General features: G+C 40.8%; 1 protein-coding gene across 8 annotated transcripts in view; it reads right to left on the reverse strand.

The window, feature by feature from the left end:
• UTRN (utrophin) overlaps window positions 1–19903 on the reverse strand; it is a 701048-nt gene that overhangs the window by 12778 nt on the left and 668367 nt on the right. For all 8 annotated transcript variants that reach the window (XM_066595903.1, XM_066595904.1, XM_066595902.1 and 5 more), the window contains 4 exons: window positions 12468–12626; window positions 6040–6283; window positions 2178–2286; window positions 645–731 (listed from right to left, as the gene is read on the reverse strand). In XM_066595903.1, the coding sequence (XP_066452000.1) occupies window positions 645–731; window positions 2178–2286; window positions 6040–6283; window positions 12468–12626 (599 nt within the window). The remainder of the gene's footprint in view (window positions 1–644; window positions 732–2177; window positions 2287–6039; window positions 6284–12467; window positions 12627–19903) is intronic.

Consider the following 19903-nt stretch of genomic DNA (forward strand, 5'->3'; position numbering starts at 1 on the left):
CACTATAAACTAAGTTATGGTCCTGTTAGGGACATTGGCAGAGAACCAGGAGATGCATTTTTTACAGTTATGGGGCTATTAGGGAAGGTGATTTTTTTTACATGTTTTATACTCACCCGCTTCCTGTCCCCCTCTAAAGGCTGCACGGCCATGAAAAATCGGACTCTTTTCAGAGTCCCATGTGCGTGCTCTCCCATACAAGTATATGAGAGAGACTGCACACAACACTTTAAAAAGAGTCAGATTTTCCTATACCACGTGAACTTCATAGGGGAACACTGTTGGAAGCAGGAAGTGGGTGGGTATAAACCATGTAAAAAAATCACCTCCCCTAACAGCCCCATAACTTAGATTATAGTGCTGTAGGGGCGTAGCAGGTTCCCTTTAGTGATTCAAACTAATAGCACTATAGGGATCTATAGTTTGGGTCATAAGATTTGTAGTCAGGCCAGGATTTGTATCCATATTAGAAGCTACACAAAATTGCATTTAAACTACCAACTAATGTACCATATGATATCAGAATGATAGATATTACATTGCCGTTCTCTGGAATCAGCAGTTACAGTAGGAGTGCCACAGTCAGAGTCAGATTTTACCCATAGTGGTATAGCTGATATACATGAAGTATCAGTAACACTTACAGCTGCTGAGTGGAAATGTGCTATTTATTTGCTCCATGACATCTGTTAGGTCTGTGCTGGGGTTGTGCGGTGGGGACAAAACATCATCTGCGGATACATTAATCAAAGTAATAAGAGTCAGAAATGAAATGTAAAAAACTATAAACTGGAGTCTATGAGCGTTCCAATGGTTTGTTATGTTAATAATAAAACGTCTGCTATGCATGGCTAATAACCACAATGAGATTCATTCCAGCGCAGACTTCATAATTGCTGCTTGGAGGAAAATTAAAATTATTCTATTGGGCTCAGTAACAATATTTAGATCTCAAGAGTGGTGGGCAAGGAAGTCTATGTAATCAATTGCTCTGCTCCACTTCACTGCAGAATAATCTGTAATGACTTACTGAAGAATGAAGGAGAATAAAATCATTTACATTAATTCTAGGCAGACAAGAATGCACGTTTCATAGTTCTATCACTATTATGACAAGTTATATAATATCATGGGAACATTTTTAATAGTCATCTTTATATTTTACTAAGTTTTGAGCTGATCGATGATTCCTTCTACAAGAATGAAATGCGCCCAGCGTTCTACAACCATACGGGATGAAGTAATCTAGGCTGATACAGCTTATAGATATTGGTTGAGCTTTTGTCTTCAGAGAGGACCTGTGATACAGTGGATATAGATTCCTAGAATGGTAGAGTTGGAAGGGACCTCCAGAGTCATTGGGCTCAACCCCCTCCTCAATGCAGGATCACTAAATCATCCCAGACAGTACAAAAAGTCTGCACACCCCTGTTAAAATGCCATGTTTTTGTCATGCTATAAAATCCAACAAAGATGAATCATTTCCGATGTATTTCCACCTTCCGTGTGACCCATTATCTGTACAACTTCATTGAAAAGCTGAAATCTTTTAAGGCGAAAAAATAAAAATAAGAAACTTGAAGAAGTTGGAGCAGTTCTGCATGGAATAATGGGTACAAATCCCAGTGTCTAGATGAACAAAGACCCCGAGAGACTTAGATATCTAATTGCAACGAAAGGTGCCTCCACAAGGTATTGACTTTCCCGTCACTTACGCACATTAAAGTACTCTCTCGTTGTCTTAATTATTGTTTGCGGCACAGTAAAAAATAGTTTGCACCCTTAAAGTGGTCGGCATGTTGTGTAAAGGGAATAGTACAACCCTACCAGAAATTGCAATGAAACAGGAAATACACTGGGGATGGTGGGGGGGATTCTTTCATAAGGCACAGTATGTTCAATATGTCTATTTAACAAGATCTTTACCAATGATAATACCCTTTGGAGATATGGAGACCTTGTAATATCCGGCCACGATGTAGATAGCTCTTACAGTAGGCTGTAAACCGAACTAAATCTACTGTAATTTATTGGTGCTTTAAGAGAAGACTGAGAACGATCGGCTTTAATCTCCAGACAGTCCAACTCAATTAGAAAATCTGTAAACGTTTTGGTTCCTCTGACAACAGCTGCTGTTTGTGTGCGAAATAAATCACTCTGGTAAACCTGCTTCCCACCTGTCTGCTGAAACTGTAAGCTGTAATGATGGTCAGCCGAATATCTAGGAGCTGGCGGCTGCTGCGACACCAACAAAGAGACTCCATTAACCCTGGATTCCGACTCCGGCTGAAATGGAAATAAAACAAATTATAAAGCCAACTCCTTGGGGATCAGACCGTATGTGCTCAATATACACATATTAGCACGAAAAATATACCTTTATATACATTCCAACTGTTGTAAATGACCATATAGGAGCACTAATGCATTTCAACCTTCTCAACATGCAGTCTATGAAGAATAGGGGCAAACAGGGCGTTTCCCAAGGCGTTGGTGCCCATGCTAAAGATAGCAATTTTTTGAACGATAATCATTCAGTCTAAAAGCACCTTAAGGGTAAATTCACACAACCATATGCATGCTATGTCTGAGAAACTCGGGCACAATTTGCATTGGATAGCACAGGGACATCCGTCCATGTGCTGTTCATTCTACACGGACCCTGAACATAATGTCATATTCTTGTGTGTGAAAAAGGATGAGAATAGAACATGCTGCATCCGTCCATGTAATAACTGTTCATCTGAATAGCTTCATAGGCTATTATGGGGCCTTGGGCTGTCCATGGAATACACAGACAACACATGGCCCGTAAATACAACCATGTGAATGGGCCCTAAGTTTCTACATACAAACTGGCCCATAGCATGTCCACTCCAAACACTGTAAGATAAAAATGGAGCCAAACATTAAACATACAGGTTAAGGGCTTTGACAGAGGAGCGCGTTTTACTACAATTTTGCACATGGGAAAATCCCGCCTGCAAAGCTCAGAGAACAGAACCCATTGATTTCTCACTTCCTTTTTTTTTGCGCCCAATGTTTCCGCAGGCGCTTGAAAATAGGACCGACTCTATTTTGCAAAGGGATTGGGCACATTTGTGCATCCCCATTGTGCTATGGTGCTTTTGGGGCACAAATGCACACCAAAATAAAACATGTTGTGGTTTTTTTTTGCACGTGTGAAATGCTCGCACAAAAGCAAAAGTGAGAATGAACCCATTGAAAACAACGTGTTCTATTCTCTGTGCATTGCGTTCGCAAACACGCTTGTGTGAGTAAGTCCTCAGTGGGGTTTTTTTAACGAACCATTACAACACATCTATAGTTGAAGGAATACCATTCTAGATGCAGTGGACTATGTAATATATTATAGCATATCATCCAGATGCTGTGGGTGATAATATAGGTGTGAAGCGAATGTGTAAAAGTCTTGTAGCTTCACAGGCAATATGAAAAGATTGTATGCAAAAAAAAACAACTCCTGTCCTCTTAGGAAGATGACCTTGTGATTTGTCAGAGAAATCATGAATCATTAACTACGTAGTATAAATACAATGTAGAGCTGTCAACATGAACTAGTGAATGGCTAAAGAACACTAACCATGGGGACATTTACTGAAACATACAAGCTACATGGTAGAGTCCCATGTTGGTTTACATTATTAAAAAGGAAACATGATTGGTTGCTGTAGGCGATATCAGCTAATTCCATCAGCCGAAGTTCTAAACATTGTGTCTAAGTCTACAAATGTTACATCTTGAAATATTTAAAGCGACCCTCTGATACTGGACAAACCAGCGCTGGCTGACCAGAACAGCAAGCAGTGTCCTGCCCTATCTTTCTCGCACATAATATTACCCACATAAGATAGATAGGGCAAGTCCTATCTTTTTTATTAACGCCTGAGGATGCCGATAGTGGAAACGAAACCACTCACATCAATGGTTTTGTTTCATCCCATTATATGGCTAAGACACATCCATCTGTTTAAACCCTTGGGTTATGAAATGTTGCAGAAAGTCCGCAGTGGAAAATTTTGAGTCAAATTCCACAACAGAGTCAAAATTTCCACAATTTTTGTGGATTCTGACTCAAAATTAGTTGCGTATCTGTAGCTGATTTTAGCAGATACAGCGCTCCTCTCACTCGCAGTGCATGCGCAGTCAGCAAGTGCCCCGGCAGCTGATTTCGAGTTAGAATTCACCTTTTTTGAGTAAATAAAAATAAATCTTGTTATTTGTATAGCGCCAACTTATTTTGCAGCGCTTTCAGGTAATTTTTTATTTATTACCCCCCACCAAGCTGGGTACTCATTTTACCAACCTTGGAAGGCTGAGTTGACCTTGAGCCAGCTACCTGAACCATTCAGGGATTGAACTTGCAACCTTCAGGTCATGAGTGAGAGCTTATACTCTGCGCCACATGAGGCTCTGAGTATTTTGGGTGTGAAAATGCTGTGGAATTTGCAGGGTAATTTCCCACTACAGACATTTCACAGCATTTCCCACCCGTAGCATACTCTTAGGGCACTTTTACATGGAACAACTGTCGAGTGCAGAAGCGCCTGACAGCTGTCCAAGCCATAATCACTTTTGCGCTTTCACACAGGAGTGATGATCGATCAGTTAATGGAGAATGAGTGAGCCGTGGATTGCTTTGGCCACCCGCCTCCATTCACAGTAAATAGGCCATGGTTCATAGATGAATGATTGCTTGTTTACACAGGATGACCATTGTTTGATTTTTATGCCTGCATGATCTGAACGATAAGTGAATAAATTATCACTCAGACTGTACAGGCATTTACACTGAATGGTTCCCACAATCCAGCGAGAATATGAATGATAATCATTAAGTCTAAAAGGGCCCATAGACTATGGATTCACTATCAATGTGTAGAGTGCATTAGGTAGTCAGAGAAATGGTGTGGCTGTCTTGGTTTATCCAAGCTTGGAGGGTCATTTAAGAAAAATCTTCTAACATGTGGGTAGTGTTGAACTAGGGTTCAATGGGCCCACCATAGGAAATAAATTTGATGATCTACTTATTCCATACTGAACCCGTGCATCTATTTTGAAAAAGTCTGAAAATCACCTTTGAATCAAGAATGAACTATAATGTTAAGTGATTGGCCCAAAGTAAGTTGGGATGGGGTTGACTTTTGATGGACCTATTAAGCCCTGTTGAATTAAGGACTTATTATTGTGTCAAGGCCGGGGCCTAACATTGGCTATTCTGATAGCCAAGTCTGACTCTGTACATCAGAGGATAGCATCTATGTAGATGACTTATGCCCCCAACAAAGCATCCAAGAGCTTTCTGTAGCTTGGAATCTCCAATACTACATCTTAAGAAGCATTCATCTCAACAATATGTCAGAAGATTAGAAAACCTACATGAGCAATAAAAAAGCCCCAAGATTATCTTCTTGTCATGACAAATAACATGCAGAAAATCTGCTGGAAAACCCATCTTGTGCTTTCATTCCACAAAACCACTGGGAGAATTTAATGAAAACAGCTGAACAGATAACCGAGAAGAAACATTGGCGAAACCCATCGTGACCTGCTTTCTTTCATTTTCCAGATAGATTGCTGGTGGAAAGGATATTTGTATTTACAGTTATTTGTAAAATAGTTGTGAGAAATATCGACCACTAGATATAAAATATCTCTCTGTCAAAAAAGGAAAAGTCTCCACAAAAGGTCTTACAGTAACAATTCAAAAAGACATCATATGACCGGTAAAAGGAAACTATCTTTAGAATAAAGTTCTTTCCTGAAACCTCCAACGGCTCGTGCCTGTTACTTGTATTCAATATGCAAGAAAAAAATAATGATTTCCATAGCAACCACGAAAAGTAAAAATAAAGTGAACACCATTGTGATACCATATAATAGATAAACCTTTGTAGGAAGCACAAAACCAAATCGGCAAACCTATTCTACATTCACTGAATATTGTTTTAGCAGTTAACAGACACCATGGAAATTATGCATTGTTCCATTTAATTCAGAAATACGGGGTGGGGGTACCTGCTCCAGCAACTGGCGCAACCGGTGAAGCTGAGACTCCAACTGCTTGTTATGGTCTTCTAAAATCTGCATTCTGGCTTCGAGTCGTCCTTTGTGCTGTCGTAGTAGTTTTGCTTCAGCAATGAGTTCTGCATCCTCTGATGTGTGTTGAATTGATGCCAATGATTCGGGGGGTGAAGATGGAGGGCTCAGTCCTTTCCTCAACTGCTGTGCTTTAAGCTGTTCATATTCAATCTTTAAATTCCTGTTTAAAATATATAAAGTATAGATTATACAAGTGCTTAGTCAATGCATGAGCAGACATAGCGGTGGGGCAGGACCTCTTTCAAGTCAAATGGGTCCACACTGGCAACTCTGCCAAATCACTTTCAGAGCTTGTCTGATTGATACATCATTAATAGAGATGAGCGAGCGTACTCGGAACAGCACTACTCGCTCGAGTAATTTGCTTTATCCGAGTATCGCTGTGCTCGTCCCTGAAGATTCGGGTGCCGGCACGGAGCGGGGAGCTGCAGGGGAGAGCTGCGACTCACCTGTCAGCCGCAGCGGCACCCGAATCTTCAGGGACGAGCACAGCGATACTCGGATAAAGCAAATTACTCGAGCGAGTAGTGCTTTTCCGAGTACGCTCACTCATCTCTAATCATTAACTAAACCTACGGAAAAACCCCTTAAACATAAAACTTATGAACTTACTGGAGCTTAATGAATGCAAACATTATTAAACCTTAGACTCTTTAAAAATTAAAGGAACATGGATTCCAGAGCCAGACAGTTGGCTTTCCCCAGTGGTTACACTTTGAATAAAGACATTTTATACAATTTTCCATTTGACATATCAGTTCCTCATCATTTCCACACTTCTGTTTACTGTTATTTCAGTAGCATGGTGGCTCAGTGGTTCGTGCTGCTGCTTTGATAGTGCTGGAGTCCTGGGTTCAATTCCCCCAAAGGGTAACATCCATATTGTTTTTATGTTCTCTCTGTATTTGTGTGGGTTCCTCACACACTCCAAAAACATACTAATAGGTGAACTTAGACTGTGAGTCCCAATGGGGACAACAACTGTACAGTACAGTAGAATAAGGCAATACGCAAAGAATAGAACAATAGGTTCATTCATATCTCCGTATTTTGCGTATGTATTTCGGTTGCACAACAATAATAGAAAAATTTTTCTGAGTATTTGCGTACCAAAGGTCCCCATAGAAGTCAATGTGGACTGCACAAATGCGCACACAATTTGCAAGGAGATGAGTGAAATATTGCGCAATTGCACAGGAAAAAAGAACACATCTGGAATGCATTAAGACTAATTAGCCATTTCAATCTTTGTTTGCCGCACACAATGAGCATGCCTTGCAGGTTCAAAAAGTATGGTAAAATACGCCAATACACACACAAAAAGGATCATTTAGTCCATAAAAACGTCAAGCTCATGCACACACGAATGTGCATACACTTGGGTGAAGTACTTGTTATATAAATGTGTAAAATAAATCAATTGCTTACTTTCAGGAAATAAAATATCTATCCTGATCACGTGATGGGCATGCAGGTATATAACTTGTTAGAAGACACAGCTCTATACTGTAACCGGCACTTGTGTGATCATCACATGACCAGGACAAACTTCTGTCTAATTAAAGTAAGAAATCAAGTCCTTATTGAATGACAGCAGAGATCTTAAAAACTGTGAGAAATTGAAGTGAATGGGACAACGCTGCAATACCCTTGCACTGTAGCTGTAAGAAGGTGGTGTACAGCCCCTGGGCTCATTAATTGTATTATATATACTGTCTCTTTAAGATTGTGTAGAAAGAAACTTTCTGTTTAAATACTCTACCCCCTGGGTGCTAGGTGGGACAACCCGTGGTTGGCGCAACGAGACAAAAGTCTCTGTTGACCTGGTAACCAGGGAGTGATATATGTAAGTAGGACGCCAGTAAGCCAGTTAGAGAAAGAGCTGTTGTATTGCAAGGAGCCTAGGGCTGAGGAGTTAATGAGTCGAGGACTACCTCTTGAGCTACACTGAGTGAATCCAAGTGTCACATTAAAGTTTCATTAAATTTCATTATAGATGTGCATTCTGATACTTTAATGTGTCAAATTAAATGTTTCTGGACTAATATAAACAAGAAAAATGCTGCAGCGTTTGCCGGAGGACCACAGAACATTCAGCTTATTGGTGGCGGTTCTGAGAAGTCGGATCCTCGATGATCTAATATTGATGCTTTATCCTATGGATAGGACATAAATTTTCAAAGGCTGGAAAACCCTTTCACTACATAATATACATGTCGCGTTGTGCTCCAGAGACCTGTTCTATGGATTTCCAGGAGCACACTGTTGCTAGTGTGGTTACTTTGGCTGGCTGATGGTGTGGGGTTCTCCAGCCAGCCAATCGCAACCATTCTGCTGCATATAAATACCAGCTCCTTTTACTAGAGTGTGCCAGACATTTATTCATTTCCTCATTCCCTCTCAGGACCCTGGTGTTTGGAGTCAAGCATGTTTTGCTTGGTGTTGCATGTATGAGGTTCTGGGTGGAATTCCCTCATCTGTAATTCTCTTATCTGTTGGTGTAAACAGTACCCTGTTCAGTGCCAGTATAGGCAACCAGACATTAGGTGTGAACTGTCCTTTTCAGTGTGTATATAGAGATTAGCGAGCATACTCGTTAAGGACAATTGCTCGAGCGAGCATTGTCCTTAGCGTGTACCTGCCTGCCCAGAAGAAAAAGTTCAGGTGCCGGCGTGGGTGAGTGGTGAGTTGTGGGAGTGAGCAAGGGGGGGCCAGGGGGAGAGAGGGAGAGAGAGATCTCCCCTTCGTTCCCCCCTGCTCTCCCCCGCCGCTCCCGACCCCCGCCGGCACCCGAACCTTTTCTTCCGAGCGAGCAGGTACTTGCTAAGGACAATCATCTCTATGTGTATATATTCCCTGTGTCAGTTTTTGGTGTGAACATCTATGTGTTCAATGTCTGAGTAGGTGACCATATATTTGATGTGAGCAGTTATCTGTTCAGGGTGGCTGTCCATTGTCTGTTGATGCGTGTGAACGGTGTCCTGTCTCTTACCATCTAGAGTGAGCCAGGCCCCTAGATTCCAGCGTGGAGCTGTCTCTATTGGAACGATTGCCTCGCTTGTAGGCAAGACTCCTGGGGTTTAAGTTGTCTTGTTAGAGTAGGGACTCACAAGACCGCGAGGACCCTTGTCGCAGGCTCATGAGCTTAAGTATCTTGGCCAAAATATGAACCAATACCTCGTACGTACTTTATCTATTCCATCTGCTTATGCGTGTTGGTATTCTTGGTAAGTGTTTTGGCATTTGTCAGTCATCGTTGTATATTTGCTCACAAGTCCAGTTTACTGTTCAGTTTGTTATGGTGTTCAGCATGCATGCTCATCTCTATCAGCTTTCCTTTTGTTCCAGCCCCTATTTGGACTGCGTCCATGTGGGTTGTTTTCCCCATGGCTTGCACGAAAGTAATAATACAGCGCTTACTGGACAGTGTGATTATTTGGGATGGCATAGACTGGTTAAGTAATTGTTCTATGACATCCAAAAAAATGTCAAAGCTATGAAAAACATAAAAAGAATGTAAGGAAAGCGAATGGAAGAGCGAAAAAGAAATGAACAGGTAAGGGAGTTAAAATACAATATTCAGTGTTCCCCTGACACTCCACTGACACACTGACAAACATGTCCTCCTATTTCCATCATGTACAAGTACAAACACCCTCAAAAGGCATTCAACCATAATTAATGTACCGTGGCCTATAATTTCATGTACAGGATGTCTTCTATTGCAGACAGTACCTGATTTAATCTTTCTTTCTGAGTCCTTGATAACATTTTCTTCTTTTTAAATGTTATATAACTCCATTTTAACTACTAAAACTGATGGTATTATAATGTTATTACACTCATTGTCCAAAAAAATCCCGCACCTAGAGGGAATTGTAGTTTTGCTGCAAAACTTGTCATGCAGTTACATCTCAGGTGGATATGCAAATGATGAGAGTTGTGGTTCAATTAGATGGACAGACTTGTCATCTGAGGCCCTAAAAGTGGTTCTACCCATGGCCAATAAAAAAGCTCTCAGAGGCTCTCTGTGTGTAGTCACCTCCATTTCTGCTTGTGTAGAGCTTGTTTACCACTAGATACCTCTATAATGCAATCAAAGAAATTTCACCCAGTTAAAAGAGTTTGAGAGGGGGCGCATTATTGGAATGCAGGAGGCTGGATAATCCTATGGACGAATTGGCCACCACCTGGGCTGTTCTGACTAGACTGTTGGGAAGTGTTGGGGCCAGCGATTGTGTGAAGGCACTGGAGGCCTAGGGGTGAGAGCGCCTCAATTCTGCCTTTGCTGTAGAGCACCACACTGCCCCCACTGCTAATGTGATGGTCTGGGGGGCCATCACAGGCGACAGTCGGTCATCCCAAGTAGTGATACGAGGGACAAAGACAACTTGGCGATATGTTCAGGACATCCTGCAAACATTTGTGTTCCTCTCATGGCAGGGCTCCCAAGAGGCATTTTCCAGCTTGGTGTCACAGTAATGCCTTCACAACATTGCCACACTTCCGTGGCTGCACAATCCCCAGATTTATCACCAATAGAACATGTATGGGACCATCTGCGTCACCAGCTTTGACAGCCTACAAGTTTGCACGAGGCTCAGTCACAGCAAATGTGGATCGATATGGTACAGGATACCAACGGAACCTGTATGCCTACATGCCCACACGTATCCAAGCTTGAGACGGGACAACAGGATACTAGAGCCTCCATGTCTGCCCGTATTATATCTTGTATCCAAGCTAGAGGTGGTAGAACAGGGTACTAGAGTCTCCATGCCTGCCCATATCACATCCTGTATCCAAGCTAGAAGCAGTACAACAGGGTACTAGAGCCTCCATGCCCACCCGTATAACATCTTGTATCCAAGCTAGAGGCAGTACAACAGGGTACTAGAGCGTCCATGCCCACCCGTATAACATCTTGTATCCAAGCTAGAGGTGGTACAACAGGGTACTAGAGCCTCCCTCCAAGGGGTCAGTTTTCTGCAATAAATTCTCCTTTTGCTCTGATATGAGAATCACTTACTTATATCAGTTTTACAATCACACAGAGTAAGCTTCATTCCATTCCCACAACTTCTTCTAGGGAATGTAGTTTTTTTTTTTTACAATGAGTGTATATTATATGCAGGCCTCACATATGTTTTGTTGCCACTATAGGAATAACCTGTTCTTACATGTGAAAAACTTAAGGATATCAGTACAGGATTGTGACTGGCAACTAAACGTATGCTGGAAGTTACCATAGAGGTCTGTGACTATTTAAAAGGCTGTAGACCAAGGGCTTTTATAATAATTTCCAGTAAAAGTTTTAATTACGTGACCTACAGCAAAGCATCATACAGCAGGTTAATGAAACCAAAAAATATATTTAGGCTTAATGTGAAAAAAAATAAAAAATAAACTGCTCAGTCATGTTATATATTCCGAGGGACCACTTTTTTCAAGACACCTGCCCTTTCCTTATTGCAGATTCCATATATGGAAATTACACACATGACTAGGAATGCCACATGAAATCAAGTAATCAGGTGTCTGTGTGAATCCACTTTGGAATTGAAAAATCAAGCTATGTGAATGACTTTAAATGAGGCATGGTCATCGGTGATAGACTAGCCAAGGCCGAAATTTGAAAAATCCCCCAACTTTCTGGAGTTTTCTCATGCAATGCTATGGAGAGTATACTGAGAACAAAGGGGATACTATGGGTGTAAACAAGTTGTCAACAAAGGGGGTCAGAGGAGGATAACAAGAATCATTCTGATGAACAGTCGGTGTATTAAGCAAACTGTAGCTGAATATACTATTAGTGCTTCAACTAACATGTCTGAATTCACAAATATTTGTTTCTTAGCATGGTTGAGTAATAACAGCGGGCGACTAGTTCAAGGATTATTGCTCTGTAAGACAACAGGAAAGACTCCAGTGGGCAAAAAAGTGCAAAAAGGGGATCACTGAACAGTGGTCATATGAATCCAGATTTCTGTTTCACTATTCTGATGGGAAGGTTGGAATTTCGCACAAGCAGCAAGAATCAATGAATCCTTCCAGTCAGGAGCTACAAGGTTAGGTTAGTGGAGGTGGTGTAATGATGTGGGGAATGTTTTCTTGGCAGACTACAGGTCCTCTGATACCTGAGGATGGATGCCATGATGAATTGCATCTCTGAAGGCCAAAGGAGGTTCACGATGTACCAGACAGGTGTCCGTAATAAAGTGGCCATCCAGTGTATGTGCATGTATGCAGATTATAGTACTGTATATATGTTATATGAGAATTATATTCTTTATCTCAGATACAGGACATGTAGTATAATGCACAAGGATTCTCATATACTATACCTTTGCTCTTCCTCCAGATCAGCAATGATCCTCTCCAGTTCTCCTCTTTCCTCCTTTTCCACTGACTTTAGGATCTGTACCGGACTCTGTGGCTGACCTAAGGGGGACTCTCCTCCCAATGTGTGACAGTATTGCTGGATCAGGGCATGTTCATCATCACTAGAAGTTTAATACAAACACATTATCAAAAACATGGTGAATAAAGACTGTGAGCCTTAATGGGCACGGAACCTAATATTAAGTGAGTTAAGTGCTGTGTAATACACATGCGCTATATAAAAGGTGATTATCATTATATCGTCAGACATACAATTCATTTCAATCATACCCTAAAAGAAATATGTTACCATGAGATCTTCTAACAAGTTAAGATTCAAGGAAGCAATTACATCCACCAAATGGCCTGATAATTGTTCAAAGTTGGTGACGTCTATGCAAGTAGAAGTTACCACTATAAGAGTACCCTAGTCAACGGGGTCTGTTCGGCGCTCTTCAGTTCCATCATAAGATTCCCCTTGAACAGAGCAGGAAAACAAAACCCCCACTGCAGATATGAAAGAAGCCTACGTCCAACCGATGATAACTTGGTTAATAGTAACTACCTGATAGAAATCCTCTTTTACTGAAGTAAAAGCAACAATATTTTCAGTTACAGATCAAGAATCCGAACTTCTTCATGAATTTTCTTCTAAATATTTCTAAATATTCTTTTATAGAGCTTGAACGAATAAGACCCCCACTAATAGGCAAATTCTCCCCTAACCTATGGGTAGGGGATTATTTATAATCTTGTTACAACCTCTTCAAAGCTGTCATGCATGCTGTACATCACTTAATGCAATGTTGACCCCCGGGACATAAGGTGCACAATGTTTTTGCCATTTGGCCAAGATCAAGTGTAATATTTATTCTTATCGTTGTTAAAAAGCTATTATGCAGAATGGATCTGTACATGGTGATAGAACCTCTGGATCTGCACATGGTGATAGGACCTCTGGATCTGTACATGGTGATAGAACCTCTGGATCTGTACATGGTGATAGGACCTCTGGATCTGTACATGGTGATAGAACCTCTGGATCTGTACATAGTGATAGAACCTCTGGATCTGTACATGGTGATAGAACCTCTGGATCTGTACATGGTGATAGAACCTCTGGATCTATGCATGGTGATAGAACCTCTGGATCTGTACATAGTGATAGAACCTCTGGATCTGTACATGGTGATAGAACCTCTGGATCTGTACATGGTGATAGGACCTCTGGATCTGTACATGGTGATAGAACCTCTGGATCTGTACATGGTGATAGAACCTCTGGATCTGTACATGGTGATAGAACCTCTGGATCTATGCATGGTGATAGAACCTCTGGATCTGTACATAGTGATAGAACCTCTGGATCTGTACATGGTGATAGAACCTCTGGATCTGTACATGGTGATAGGACCTCTGGATCTGTACATGGTGATAGAACCTCTGGATCTGTACATAGTGATAGAACCTCTGGATCTGTACATGGTGATAGAACCTCTGGATCTGTACATGGTGATAGAACCTCTGGATCTATACATGGTGATAGAACCTCTGGATCTGTACATGGTGATAGAACCTCTGGATCTGTACATGGTGATAGAACCTCTGGATCTGTACATGGTGATAGAACCTCTGGATCTGTACATGGTGATAGACCCTTTGGATCTATACATAGTGACGGAACCTTAAGAGGTCGATTTACACTGATACCCAGCCACTACTAGATTGAAACCACTAGCTGAGTAGTTTGAAAGCCCAGTATGCCCAGAAGTTCCCTTGCAGTAGAAACTGAGACCTTCTTTTGGAAAGGACTTACAAAATATGCTTCCTTGTACATTTCTTTGTGACAAGTCACACTATTTTTGCATCTGTGTGAGACAAAACACAATATCGAACAATTTCCATGCCTCCACCCACAATCCCAAAATGAGGATTAATCCTTTTATTTCTTCAAATATGACCTGAAGCTGAAAAAACCTTTCCATTCTAAGACGACGTGTCTTAGTTATGCAGTGATAAAGGAGACCAGTGTTTTTACTGTAAGTCATTCTGACCTATAAGGTGTTGAAACACATTTAATTGTTCTACAGCTTTCATTATATTCCTCCTTCCACAATGAGATGCCACTGAATTACACACATATATATAATACTGGTTAAATGTTTAGCTGACATGGGGATCTGCACGAAACATCTTGAGCACGCACTGTGAACACTGGCCCGTAGATAATAGACACTCACTTTTCCAGTTTCATCTGCTTTGCTAGTTTAATTAGTGCATGAAGAGAACTTTAATTGCACAATAAAAGAAAGAAGAGCAAGAGACAGTAGGGTTATTAGTAGCTGAAACTTCAATAAATGGCTGTAGGATCAACAAGAGATAGATTCAGGCTCTGAGATAGGAACATCATTTCTCATTCCATCCTCTCAGTGCTATTTACAGGGAGGAATTTGTAGCAGCGCTAATGAATCTAGGGAATGGGATATAAATAGCAACTATTAAATGCAATGGAGTATACGGAGTTAGAATGCAAAACAATGGCAAAACTCCCACTCCGAATATTTCATACACAGTTGATTGGTTTGACATATCTCTTCTCTCAAATCATTCTTTTTTAGATATCTCTGTTTTGGGAAAGCCATGTGTCAATTAGAAAAATGGATATACAGTAATTGTACCCGATCTAGGCAAGGCTCTGTATTATATCAGTCACTGCACATTCTTCACTGATAGTTTGCTACAATGTATCAGTCTAGAGTTTAACTCAGTTATGCGTAGACTGGATACAATTGTATTAGCTGAGACCAGGACTAGACAGCCTGTGATTGTGTAAAAGGGAGAGCAATGCTCCCTCCCCCCTCTTACTGTAGTGGACGCACGAATCTTAGCCCGCTCCTGTCAGACAGGGGAATGGAGTGAAGGAGAACAATAGCCGCGCGCCAGATTCAGGCGCACAGCAGCAGCTTCAGGCACAGGAAACACCAGAATTTTACATCACCTGTGAACGATGAGGATCTAAAGTTCTGTCCCCTCCAAGACATTACCGCTGGGCAGACAGCCCTCTAGAAGGAGCCCTGGTCCTATAAAAATAATTTTAGCTGCACCACAGGCAGGAGAGAAAAGGGACAAGGTAAAGAGTAGAGTTGTTGCTCGAGAGCTAAAGTGCAGCCGAGAGCAACTGAGTGTGTGAAGAACTGCAGATGGATGCACTGCTAGAATGTAATAGGCTACAGAAGAACCAGACCGTGATACTGATTGAGGACAGAGATTGGACCCAGGAATATGAGCACTGTAAAGACCAGAGAGAGATTGTGCTGATGAGCCATGGGCCAATACCAAAAAGCACACTGGAACATTTGTTGGCAACAATCCGTAAGTGAGGTCAGCCTCCGTAAAGCTGTTAAGTGTGCATACTGCTAAGAACAAAATAGCAAGCAAGCAGACCTGCAGCTATCAGTGGCAGGGGAACTTAAATGAGTGGTTGGATGCTGGATATTCAAATCGCTACTACCAATTCTGGGCTCCAGTGTTTAAGAGTGGACTGTGGGAGTGACATTAAGCCTAACATCTTAGAGACATTGCTATTAAAGTTTGTCTAAGTCGTGTTCTAGAATTATTGAACTGTGAAAAGTAAAGTGTCTTTGCATTGAATACAAACTGTTTATTATATTACATAGGTTGTCTTTCTGTTCCAAAGATTGCTTCTTGACCTGTATTATTGAAATTGTTGTGCTGGTATTACTTAATATTGTGCATAGAGTATTTTTGATCCTAGAATCTATTTAGTCATAGTTAGCGATAGGCGATTCTATGGTAAAAATTAACTGATTGCCTGTAATTATAATATTACACATTTTCATTTCTTTGAAACAAAATATTATGTCATTTTGTAACTCCTTCTGCTGCATTATATCCTGAATCTATATCGTGATACCACCATCCACAACAAATGTAAACTAGAATGTTCTCATTCATTGACAGCTAATAACTTGAAAGTGGTGAAAAATTAAATCAAAGTATATTACAAAGAGATTTAGTAGCCACCAAACCTATACTGATAATGACATGCTAATGTTAGTAAGCTAGTGCACCATTCATATATTCAGTATTAGGTCAGCTATATTAATAGAGTAGAGAGCCAGAACACACTATATTATTCGTTCATTTGATACCTGCTATACCTATATAGTGATCAAGCTTTATTACCCTAAATCCACTCTCTGGGACAATCTATAAAGGGGCTGTTCAAGACTTTTACTAATGATTACCTATCCTCAGGATAGCTTATCAATAGTTGATCCGCAGAGGTCAGCAGCACGAGATCCCTGCCGATCAGCCGATCTCTGGGCCAACTGTCATTACGGAAGGAAATGTGATTGTTCGCAGCAAGAAAAATCAAGTAATCTTGTAGACATAATACCTTTTAATGGCTAACAAAAATCTGTGATGTTAATGCGAGCTTTCGAACCTACACAGGGTTCTGCTACAGGCTTAAATGAAATAGATCCGAAGAGGCATGCATACTTATACACACATACTTATGACAAGGCACAGACATGGATGTGATTAATTTTCACTTAAAAGAATACTACAACAGAAATACAAACATTTTTAAATAGTCAGTGAAAAAGATGTGAAGGCTTTATTGTCCCTAAATTAGTGTTAGGGGGTCACCAGGGCAGCAGTGTTGTATGTGCTGTAGATGTCTCATACTTCCCAGTCATGCATTAACCTTCGTGAATAATTTAACCCTCTATTGAAAGTGTCAAAAGTTGTTATAAATTTATATTCACACAATTGCAATATATTTCTGGGTCTTAAAGAAAGTCTCTCAACTCAAACATGCAGTCCATTTTGCAGGTGCATGTAAAGCAGGAGGAGCCGAGCAGACAGATATAGTTTTATGGGGAAAGATTCAGCAAAACATGTATTTTATTCATTTACATCCCTGCACATTTTGAGCTGTGCAGTCCAATGGGCGGAGCTATCAGTGACTGACAACTATTTGTGTCTGTACAGTAATACACAGATTGTTATACTGAATCATTTCCCATACAACCATATATCAATCTGCTCAACTCCTCCTGCTCTATAACACGATGCCCCCTAGTTTGGAAAGCATTTTTAGGCTGACAGATTTCCTCTAAAGGTGTTTATGAAATTATAAAGATGAAGCTTTTCTTTCTAGAAAGTGCAGCACTCTTGTTCACAGGCAGTTAGTGCTACAGCAGCTGCAATACCAGATCCAACCAATGGACAAGAATGGCACTGTTTCTGGGTATAAAAAAGGTACTTTATTAAATCGCATAGAACCCTCTTTATTTAGATGGTAAAGGATAATTCATTCATATATAAAGACAAAGTCATAAATAAGAGAGCCGAGATGAATTCCCACTGTTACCTAAAACATCATAGCACTAGAGATAGATTCATCAACTCCATGATATGATAAGTGAGAAATATCTGGCCAGCAGTTCCCCAGCTGTGTAGGTTAGGCTAGCTGATTAGCCTGCCATTTAGAATGACAATTGTTAATAGGAATTCCTATGAGAAAATATAATTTGTAGCAGAATGAGTAACTTGAAGGCCACCTGTTGCTGTTCTGTGCATAGATTATATATTCATTACACAAAGGCATTATAATACAGTCATTCTGATCACAAATGTAAGAAACTCTTCAACAGTTAAAACAAGGTTGCACAACTTTTTGTGTTTGGGGGCCACATTGCCACACTGAAGCACCTCTAAGGGCTGCAAGGGTATTCTTATCTGGGGAATGGGATGGTATATCCTAAATATATGCCATATACTCATTTCTAGAGTGCCGAACAGGTCAAGACACTTTATTCTTCCAGTATTTAGGGACCCAGACATGGCTACACAGTGCACCCTTAGTACTTGTCCTAATATATAGGGGACCCAGACATGGCTACACAGTGCACCCTTACTACTTGTCCTAATATATAGGGGACCCAGATATGGCTACACAGTGCACCCTTACTACTTGTCTTAATATATAGGGGACCCAGACATGTCTCCACAGTGCACCCTTAGTACTTGTCCTAATATATAGAGGACCCAGACATGACTACACAGTGCACCCTTAGTACTTGTCCTAATATATAGGGGACCCAGACATGACTACACAGGGCACCCTTAGTACTTGTCCTAATATATAGAGGACCCAGACATGACTACACTGGGCACCCTTAGTACTTGTCCTAATATATAGGGGACCCAGACATGACTACACAGTGCACCTTAAGTACTTGTCCTAATATATAGGGGACCCAGACATGGCTACACAGTGCACTCTTACTACTTGTCCTAATACACAGGGGACCCAGACATGGCTGCACAGTGCACCCTTAGTACTTGTCCTAATATACAGGGAGCCCAGACATGACTACACAGTGCACCCTTAGCACTTGTCCTAATATGTAGGGGACCCAGACATGACTACACAGTGCACCCTTAGTATTTGTCCTAATATAGGAACCTAGACATGGCCATACAGTGCACCACTAGTACTTGTCCTAATATATAGGGGACCCAGACATAACAACACGGTGCACCCTAAGTACTTGTGCATTCCTGTTGCTCTTCTATGTGCCCAGATGATTGGGGTTGCACAGAATGGCATTGTCCGCCACATGAGGCCCCCGAGCCGCATGTTGTGCGCCTCTCAGTTGAAAGTTATTTGAATTCTAAGCTTCTCAAGAAGCGGCAGCAAAGTATTTACTTATGACGCTGTCACCTAACATTATTGTAAAAATTTCAATATCTCAACATTAAATTACAACAAAACACTGTGATTATTAACCTTCATTAGCCTGAAGAGCCAAATGCAATTTCAAACTTCAATTGGCCACTTATTTGCAAAGAGAGATTAGAGAGGTTTATAATATTCCCAGATGGCTCATTTATAATTCATGAATATGTATGGAAAACATGAAGAAAAAAACTAGTCTTATTGGTAGCCTAACATTCTAATGAGATTCTCTCAGCTCTAAACTACTTTACTAAACTCTATTCATGAAGACAAACAGGTAATAAAGCAAGCAACATTTTTCTCCTTGGCTCTCATCAGCAGATGGGGATTCGAGTACTTGCTAGTCAGTCTAATTTTGACTCCTAAATTACCCTTTCCCTCTTATAATAGCCCAACAAGGTTTAGTGTACTATGCATTCAGAACCACTAGGTGTATATTTTACATTCATGGTCCGTTTACAGAGGCCAGTTATCGGGCCCGAATGTTTCTCCAAAAGTTTGGTCATCCAATAATATAGCATGTAAATGATCAACGATCAACCGACTGAACGCTGATTGTTCAGTTTCAGTGAGTATAAAAATGCTCAGTGATTGTCAGTACATCTTCCCATACAATTGGGAAGATGT

Source organism: Eleutherodactylus coqui, chromosome 3 (genome assembly GCF_035609145.1).
Source record: "Eleutherodactylus coqui strain aEleCoq1 chromosome 3, aEleCoq1.hap1, whole genome shotgun sequence".
Taxonomy (NCBI): Eukaryota; Metazoa; Chordata; class Amphibia; order Anura; family Eleutherodactylidae; genus Eleutherodactylus; species Eleutherodactylus coqui.